At 38.8% G+C, this 10,114-nt stretch overlaps 1 protein-coding gene across 3 annotated transcripts; it reads right to left on the reverse strand.

Annotated features, from left to right (window-relative positions):
- Positions 1-1,318: 1,318 nt before the first annotated feature.
- Positions 1,319-5,860, reverse strand: LOC122031975 (TOM1-like protein 6). 3 transcript variants are annotated; one of them, XM_042591213.1, is made up of 10 exons: positions 5,428-5,860; positions 4,836-5,037; positions 4,309-4,387; positions 3,856-3,954; positions 3,647-3,760; positions 3,155-3,321; positions 2,977-3,058; positions 2,792-2,877; positions 2,353-2,580; positions 1,319-2,277 (listed from the first exon to the last, which is right to left on the reverse strand). In XM_042591213.1, exons 2-10 carry the CDS (start codon positions 4,976-4,978, stop codon positions 1,494-1,496), a joined length of 1,782 nt encoding a protein of 593 aa, XP_042447147.1. In that variant the 5' UTR covers positions 4,979-5,037; positions 5,428-5,860; the 3' UTR covers positions 1,319-1,493. The 3 variants fall into 3 exon arrangements, with proteins under 3 accessions (XP_042447147.1, XP_042447156.1, XP_042447164.1); XM_042591222.1 differs by lacking the exon at positions 4,836-5,037; XM_042591230.1 differs by lacking the exon at positions 5,428-5,860 and having other exon boundaries at positions 4,309-4,402; positions 4,836-4,973.
- Positions 5,861-10,114: the final 4,254 nt, after the last annotated feature.

Consider the following 10,114-nt stretch of genomic DNA (forward strand, 5'->3'; position numbering starts at 1 on the left):
CACTCTTCAGCTCTGCTAGATGCTTACGGGGTTCTGCTCCCTATTCTCTCTCGATCAGCTAATGTCGATCGAATAGGCTCTCAAAGGACCCCACTCCTCGGCTCTACCGAACGCTCACGGGGCTCTGCTCCCCATCCTCTCCAGATCGGCTAACGTTGATCAGACAGGCTCTCAAGGGGCCCCCAGTCCCCAGTTGTGCTAGACTCTCATGAGGCTCTGCTCCCCGTGCTCTCTCAATTAGTTAACTCTGATTGGACAAGCTCTTAAAGGGCTTCACTCTCTAGTTCTGCAAGATGTTCACGGGGCTCTGCTCTCCGCCCTCTCCTGATTGGTTGTCGTTGATCAGATCGACTCTTAAAGGGCCCCAATCCCCGGCTCTATCGGACACTCACGGGGCTCTACTCCCCGTCCTCTCCCAATCGGATTGGCCCTCAAGGGGCCCCACTCTCTTACTATGCTAGATTCACACAGAGTCATGCTCCTCATTCTCTCCCGATTAGCTAACGCCAATCGGATAGGCCCTCAAAGGGCCAGTATGGTGGGTTGCTAGATTGTCTATAGAGCTCCATTCCCTCTTGGGATATTGTTATGACCCATTTAAGCCTCATGAGAAAGTGGGCTCTCTACGCAGGGTCCATCTTCCAATAGGCCTCTTGACCTAGGGGCTCATTTCACCATTAATACAGCACATGGATTTGTTAGAGAGTCAGAACATCGTATATGTATACAGATAGACAATATACCCTCTCCATACCAGAGATGTGATTACTAGATACGGTGTAAGCGTGTCGATGGGACAGATTATCTAATAGCGAGATAATACCTCATTAAATATGGGGATTATGAGAAACATTATAAAGATAGTCCTTTTCCTCTAGTACAAGTATGCGCACACGTATATTTTCATATCTTCTTCCATTTACGCTAGTATTTTGCTCATGTTATTTTTTGGTTTGATTTGATTGTTAGAGTAGTTATGCCAAAGACCTCCCTAACCCACTTACTGACGATTTTTCTCCTCTCTTTACTAGTCTTTGCAAGTAGTTCTTGGAGTTCTTCATCGAAAGCCCTACTCTTAGTCAATTTTCACGCCAATCACTGGTGGTCCATAACTCACCCTTTCAAGACATGATCAGTAATTTTATTCTCATTTCTAACTTTAATTTATAATATGATTCAATAAATCTAACTTGATATATATTATGCCATCTTTTTACCTAATTAGTGTCTACCAACCCACACAAAAAAATGGGAAAAAAAAAATACAATTCTCTTCTTTTGCTTTTTCCCTTTTTTGTTTTTGCCAGAAAGAATAGACTTTATTGTATCAATTTCAGTCCTTTATTTGCGCTCAACAGCATTACTGCTGCAACAAATCAACAAATAAAAACACAGTTTGAAAATTTACAAGCATAAAATTTTTTTTATAAAGTAAATCAAAGAAATAGTAGAATGAATTTTCCATATGATAATGAACTCTTGGCATGGGAAACTTATTTTCTTTCATTGTGAGTGCCTCCGCGAGGCGTTTCAGAAGCGGAGCTACCCGTGTCGCCGAGACCTGGACTGGAATTTCTCTTGCTTAGCAATTCACTAAATAACCTGCTTGTATAAACATAAGGTCGATGATCCATTGGTTGTCCTGTTGCTGGTGCATTATGTACCCTCGAGCCATCTCCATTGAAGTGTTGCACGAGTCGGGAATCATGGAGAGAAGTGTAACCGGCAGCAGCACCAACTCCTAATGGATGGCTTTGATAAGTAGTTGACAGGAAGGGATTATAAGCGAAGGGATTGTTAGCATTGACATTGTCGGGAGAGGTAGCCCATGGTGGAGGAGGATAGGCAGATGAATTATCGAACAGCTCTGGTTGAAGGTGCGATTGTGGTGGACATGTAGGGGCTTGTTTTCTAGCCCACGAGGCGACATAACTATTTTCAGGAGCATAAAATGGCTCAGAATCAGTTGGCTGAACAGATGTTGGAGGTTTGATTTCATCATATTGAATAGACGGCAGTGAAGTATGAGAGGGCAATGGGTTTGATAATAAGGTGAGACTGAAAAGGTCAACCATGTCTTGGTCTTTACTGGAAATTTTGATCGGGGCCGGAGGATCAGGCAATGCCAAGGAATTACTTCCCAACATGTATGATGCTCCTCCCTCTACACTTGATGCACCAGTCGAAAGCATATTATTGCTTTGGTTAAACAAAGTCGACTGGCCACTGGGTGCAGTAGATTTGCCATGAGCGACATCTGGTTTCATTTTTAATGTCCTGCGTACAGAATCAGGTCTTAGTCATCTTTAGAGTCTATTGAGTAATGGGGAACAAATTGTTTACTGATAAGACCTGCGAGCTAACTGAGCAAAATCATCATCATCTTCTTCATTGTCGTCATTGTTGTATTGCCTTGTTGTGGAATGTTGAGGTGCAACCACGGGCAATGAACTTGGTGTCGATTCAGATACTTGGGCTGGAACCGGCAAGCCAGAAGCTAATGCATCATACTTTACAAATAAGCTCTGCAGGTTATCATTCAATTCAAGGGCTTGAGCTAGAAGCACATCATCAGCGTCACTGTTACAAGGTATCAGCTTTAGTTTCACAATAAACACAGAAAACACTTTTTTTTTATTAAAAAACTGAAAATAAATAAAAAATAATAATAATAATTACCAGAGACTATTATGAAGTGACATTCATTATTGCAAATGAGAGCTATAAAGTTCACTGAGATATGTAATCCAAAGAATTGTTATTCAGAGATTGGGGACTAATGGGAGTATACCTGATTGAATTGATAGATTCAACTAGCTTTTTTTGGTTGGCATGGCACTGGTGCACAAGGTCTTTGATTACTTCATCTTCTACAGCCTAACAAGAGTAAATTACAGAATTAACTACAAGGCAATAACAGTATCTTAAGCTCTATGAACAGCATAACAATGGACAAAAATTGATCAAGAAACATACATTGCGATCATTTAGATCCACAGCTTTCAGCATCTCGCTGAACAGATCTGTCACAGTCTTCATGCCAGAAAGGTCTGCTAAACTGATTCACAATTTTTAAATGCTAATTTTAACAGGAATAGAAGATATAACTGGTAAAATTAGCTCCACAACAACAGAGTGCATTAACAATAACTACCTTAGGGTTGCCATTTCAGACATCATTGCTTCGTCTAGTCTTGATCCAGAACCATTTGACGTCCCATATGCTATCTGAGGATACCTGACTGAAGGTGTTGCATTTTCAGGAGGGGTCAATGTAAGAGTAGCATCCGGTGATCGTTTTGGGAATATGACACCAGATCTCTGCAAATGTGTTGTGTGAATTATAATTATGAAGAGGGTTTAAAATGCATTATCACATAATAGTAGTTCTGTCTCACATGAGAAAACAATCAAAGATCGATCAGTTATCTGTAATGATAGTCATATACTCTAAATTAGACAGCCATTAAATAAGAGGAATGATCTTCAAATTTCAATGAAACTAAAATTTCTCTTCACCAGTAGATAATCTCTTGTCATAACATCTGTCAAGAAACTCTAAAGTAATTCCTTATGAAAGAATTACCATTACCGAAGGTTAAAAGAAGTTACACAACATGAGGAACTAGAAAGCAAAGTAACATACTCTTAAGTCCGTATATGCCCAGTAAAATTGAGGATACTTTCCTCCAGAACCGCCGAATGCTTCTTGCCAAGAATCAATCAATTCCAAAATTTTGTCTCTCACTTGCAAGTCAGCCTGTCGAAATATGTAAGCTTTTGAATTTTGTACACTATGACTCCGATACAAGGCCATTACTATTAAGATATTAAGGGAGACAACAATGTGCTGACCTTCTTCCTCACAATTTTGAGCATTTCCTGTAGAATTTCACGTTCAACCACTTGAAAATGTAGATAGTCACCGCAGTTCTTAATCATCATCTCCAAAAGCTGTAAATGGAAAGAATCATATATTGATTTTAACCTGTGACAACTTCTGCCATTGACAACATGTGCCTCCTTTATCAAATGCAGTCATGTTAAAGAGTCACATTATACTCAAAAAGCTATAGTATCTTTCTAGCAGTTGTTGGACACGTTTGTTTCAGTGTAGAATCTGCATAGTCCAAAGAATATAATGCGTGTGTGTGTGTGTGTGTGTGTATAAATAGAGAATTAGGGTATTTTCATAGTATGTGACCACATCCCCACACATGATGCTTTCTTCCTATTGATCAACAAGAGTGACAGTGATATATATTTTACAAGGGTTGGCATCTGTTAAGACTGTAAACTTGCACGCACCGTTAAAGCCAAAAACTGAACTTTCGGATTCTTATGCTGTAGACGTTTCTTCACAGCTTTCACCACATCTTTCGCTGGCCTGATTCACAATAAACTATAAGACTTTCAAGAAAATGGGGCATGATTAAAAGACAATAAATGGAATCAGGAATCTCTATTTGAAGAAATTGCAAAGACAAGAGACGAGAATCTGGGCCCTCCAAATGCTTTCAGTCAATTTCTAACTCAATCCATCAGATTAAACAATGTCGGCATTTAATCTTAAACAATGCGGGCAAGGCCATGTCGTGTGGAGTTGGATATTTTTAAAAAGGAGGGGAAAATGACAAGGAACAGATAACAATCTCGCACATGCCCGAAGCGAGAGAACAAGAGAAAACCAATCATTCAACAAGGTCGAATCACGACTTCATCAAATCCCTAGCTCAATATTCAAACCGAAAGAGATCGACTCGCCCATAAAGTCCAACGAAACGCAGGAAAAACGAAGCGTGGTGCCCCATGGATTGGTCAAGAGATCGACTCACCAGCGATTGCAATTGATGGAGTCGCAGATTTCAATGTTCAACGTCCAGTCCGGGCCCATCAAGAGGTCGCTCGTCGCCTTATCCACCCCGACGGTCGCCACCGCCGCCGCCGACGACGACGACAGTGATAAGGACAACGACATCTCTTCGCCGCCTCCTCAACCCCCCACGGCTCGATTAAGAATCCGAACAACGACAAACCCTAACAAACAAATAATAATAATAAAAAAAATCCCGGACGATTCGCAATTCGTGGCGAAATTATATATCATGTTCTTAACCAAAAATAGCTATATTTAGAATGCAGTTTTCAGTTATCAGATTGTAACCGTATTTCCATAAAGTTCGAATTTTGAAAAAAAAAAATATATATTATTTATTTATTTTCAATTATTCGTGTAAATTTTATTTCGTAGAAATTAAAGACGGGAAGGAAAAAAAAAAAGAAAAAAAAGAAATCGTTGCGAGTTTTCAGCGCTGCCGTTTAACATCGTCATCTCATGCTTTGCGCGGAACGCCATGCACGTTCCTTCGATAGCTAGCTCTCAAGAAAATGAATCTTAAGCACAAAAATGGTAGATTATTTACTTACTTGCAAATGGAGGCTCATGAGTAGTAGCGTAGGCATGCAACTTCAAGCCATGGAAATCGATCTCGCGGCTCGATCAATGTGGAAGAAGAGATTGGCCGTGCACGGTGGAGAAGCTGGGCACGCGAAAGACCAACCGACTACTTCCTTCCTCTACTGGTCAATTTTTCCGATCGATCAGCTGGAATGCACGTACCCTGCTTCTCCACCTTGAACGACCCATCTTCGAGAGATCTGGATGCGGAATATAATTTCCCCGCCCCGCCCCGCACGCCTCTGAGACAGCTAGATAGCTAGCTAGCTCTTGGATAAGTAGAAGAGAAGATGAGGAGGCTCCACAATAAAGCCGAGCCATTTCCACCCAAAGCAGTAGTGGAACACAAAGTGAAAACCAACAGCTGAACTTGAACACTTGCTACAAAGCAAAGCCAGTAGCTCATCTATCGATCTCACAGTCAATTCAGAACAGAACGGAAAAGGAAAAAATAATATATTAATTAATTAATTTATTTATTTATTTATTTATTTGGACCACCCACACTAGACGATCGAGTGTGACAGAATAGGGAAAAATCATAATGGTCCTAAGTATGAACTGGAAGTGAAACCGACGGACACGTGGAGAAACTTGGTGAGGAACAGGGATTTAGATTGTAGCATATGAAATACGAATGCATACAACCTAACGCGGTCCTCCCTACTTTTCTTGTAGCTAGCGTTTGACGATAAGAACGGGGGAGGGGGCATGCAAAGTAAAATTTGGTTTCCTCGGCCGTTTCCTTTTCTGTACTGAATTTGTTCCTAGTGGAGAAAGAGGAGTGTGTGTTAGGTATTAGGTAAACCAACAGAGGGGGCCTGATCATATACAAACACACACACAGATACAGCATCTTGATTTGCCACGTACCGAGGCGAATAGGCAATGCCATCCGTATCCCCAATATTATGGTGCTATTGCCTGCAGATGGGCACAATCCGTATCCATTAACGTTATGTAGGTTCAAAGCACACTACAGATTGGGCTCTTCACTTCCAAACGCGTTCATTAGGTTCAAAAGAATCAAAAGTTTCAGTTTATTATCAAATATACATGTTGAATCTAGAAACTCTACATTCATTAATCCCACGTATATATTTCCCCTTCTAATTTAACTGGGTGCATTTAAAGTTACAAAAGTCTCAAAAGTAACTTTCATATTTCTCAAAAAAAATAAATAAATAAATAAATAAATAAATATATATATATATATATATATATATATATATATATATATATAACCCTCCCATCAACCTACTGCATTCAAAAAGTATCATATTATATATATATATATATATATATATATATATATATATATATTACCCTCCCATCAACCTACTGCATTCAAAAAGTATCATTATAATGCTGATTTTAGAATTATATATAGCATTAAAATGGAGTTGATTTTTGAAAATCAACATCGTCTTTGATAAATTACAGATTTAACTTCTACATGGATAAGTATGATGCTCCATCACACCTTAATATGACTATACCCTAATGCACTATTTGAAAGAATGTGAGGGAAGGTTAAGGAAAGAGAAGGGAAACTTGAAATCTTATTTTAAATAAAGTGAGCTATAGATAGGGCAGACTCAAGTTTATTTAAGGTCTTAGGTGGAAAATTTTTTTAAGGCCTTTAACGTTGTTTTTTAAAAAAAAATTCTCACTTTTTTTTTTCATTTAAACTTGGATTGAAAAGGTGGTTTAATTTTTTTTAACAAATTAAATATTAATTTTATAAAATATTTTTTATATAATTTAATTTTTCTCACTTTTTAAGTTTACAATTCACTTAACTAAAAATAACTGTATTCAAAATTGTTTTAAAATGAAGAAAGATAGAAGTATGTCTAATTATTTAAATGTAAGACGAAGAGAATATTTCTTAAAAAAGGAAAAAAATTGAGAAAATAAGAACAATAAAATAGGATAATAATACTAAAAAAATCATACTCCCATGCTCAACTCATCATCATCGACGAAGCAAAATAAATAAATAAATAAAAAATAATGTACAAAATGACAAAACTGAATAAAGATCACAATGAGACTAAACCAATTATTATCATTTATCAAAAATTAAATGGAAGTCTTTTTAACCACTGAGCAAAAGGAAAAATAAACCATATTTTTTATTACCTAAACTAGAACAATTATAAATGATAGAATGGAGACAAAGGAAAAAATCGAATAATTTATTACTGTAAATATATCTAAATAAAAGTTAAACTTAATGTCTATCAAGGAAGTGAAATAGTAAAGGTATCTAATTCATTATTGTTTAAAAATAATAAAATCTTCCATTTTGATCCGACACAATATGGATGAATGCATGAGTATTTGAATTTAATCAAGCAAGAAGCATCGTAATCAGCGTGTTGATGTTAGGTGGAAACGTGGAGTTTCTCTTCTCGAATCTCAATGAGCAAGAGAAGCATAGAGAGAGGGAGTTAGAAAAGGAGAAGAGGGGGCAACTTAAAAAAAAACTAACATTTTTACATTTTTAGTTTGCATTGTATGGATAAGATAAAAAAAAATTAATTCATGTTCTTATTGATTAAAGAGAAAGCATCACCAACAAATGAGAAATGTAACGAGGAGGCTATGATTAAGAGATATTGAAGAGGAATAGATTATGTTTTATAAATAACATTCATAATTAAAAATAAATTTAATTTGTAAAAAAGAGAGTCTCTTTATGACTATATCTATTAGAACCATAATGAAATCTTTGTGAAATTTGAAGTTTATAAATTGAGATCATGTAAATATTTAATCATGTGAGTCATATTCTTTTCCATTCTCTTAAAAAATATACATAAAAATATATTTAATATATTAAAAATAATGATCCTAATTTTTAGAGAATGAGATTGCACAATCTTTTATTATGTGGGCCCTATTTTTTCATTCTCTTTAAAAAATTATATTTAATATATTAAAATAATGGACCCCAATAAAAATTAGGATCCTAGGCATAGGCCTTAATGGCCTATGCTTAAAGTCGTCCATGGCTACAGAAAGGAAAAATAAAAAAAAAAGGAAAGCTTTGTTGGATATATGTGAGTGGAAAAGAGGTAGAAGAGACATGGAGCTCCATTGTAAATGAGACTTTAGTCCCACATTGGGAGCTTCAAGTCATGTTGGTTAGTTTATATTGATTCACATGCATTGAAGATGTGAATAAATGCATGGAGAGAGACTCTTTCTCACGTGTGGGTGCATAGAGGGGGGGTGCAAATCAGGGTCTGAATTGCACTGAACTATGTTGAGTCATGTGTGGGCACGACCTGCCCAGTCGGGGTAAAATTTATCCAAGCGGAACAACCAATATTTTGCCACGTAAACCTTTTTGCTGCTTATGTAATGGATGCATTAAAGAAATATTAATGCAACCAAGTGGAACGAATGCAGCAAAGTGAAACATTAGCATTACACAGCTAGAAAATAATGATCATTAACACTGCCATTGGTTTGAGCTCTTATATAAGAAGGTTATGACCACAGGCAAAAGGTTACGCACATAGAAAAGCAGCAGAAGCTCTCCACCTACGTTCCCTCCTCCTCTATCGTGCACCTTTTGCTCGACGGAGTGCCCGTGACCACCAGTGCTTGGTGGAATTATGGTTCACCGTTGTATCCTGGGAAATAGATGACCCAAGAAAGCCTTGAACCACAGCCGGAGGTGGGACGAATCTGTTTCAAAGAAACTGCATTCGTCACAGGCCTCGGTTCCCTCAGTTCACTCGTCCAGCCGCTTTCTAGGCATCGCCCGACCGATTGCATCGATCAGCTATTTGCCCGCTCGGTCGCTTGGAAGCGTGCTCGTTCGGTCACTTTCTAGTCTTCACCCAACCGGACTCTAACTCGCCCGGTCGATCAGCTTGCTCGGCCTCTTCGCCCAGCCAGTCCTCAGCTCGCATGGCCTCTTCGCCCGGACGACCTCCAACTCTCTCGGCCTCTTTGTCCAGCTGACCTCCAGTTCACTTGGCCGCTCACCCTTTCCCTCAGTTGATTGCTGTGTTGCTCTGCCCGACAGACCTCTTGGCTACTTCGCTCGGTCTATCTATCCGACCGACCTTGATCTCACTCGGCACCCAATCTCCATGCTCGCTCGACTAAGTTGCCCACCCGACCTTCAACTCGCTCGGTTTCTCTACTCACCCGACTGGCTATAAGCTCGCTCGGTCAATACGCTCGGCTAGTCTCAAGCTTGCTTGGGAGCTAGCCTGCTTGGCCATTGTGTAACCTTCGTTCGGCACTTGACAGATACCAGCCCCTGCTGGCAGCCTGAGATTATCATCTCAAGTCATTTCGATAGATAAGTGGATTTAATTCGGTGTATTTAAATTCAGCTAATACCCTGTAAATCTCTGGCAGTAGATTATTTTTTTTCTAACAATCTTGAAACAGATTTTGATTCTGTTTAGATGGCTATAGAATAGAATGTTGAGGTGCAACTGACTCAACACATGCAGACCCCCTCCGCCCTGATTAGAACTGTGTCAATCAGTCACGGGGAAAAGCCAGAGAAGTTCAATGAACTGAACTTTAAGAGGTGGTAGCAGAAGATGCTCTTCTAACTGACCACGCTCAATCTGGCTCGGTTCTTAACCGAGGACCCTCCCAAGCGTGTTGAGGATGTTGATG

Source organism: Zingiber officinale, chromosome 1A (assembly GCF_018446385.1).
Source record: "Zingiber officinale cultivar Zhangliang chromosome 1A, Zo_v1.1, whole genome shotgun sequence".
Classification (NCBI taxonomy): domain Eukaryota; kingdom Viridiplantae; phylum Streptophyta; class Magnoliopsida; order Zingiberales; family Zingiberaceae; genus Zingiber; species Zingiber officinale.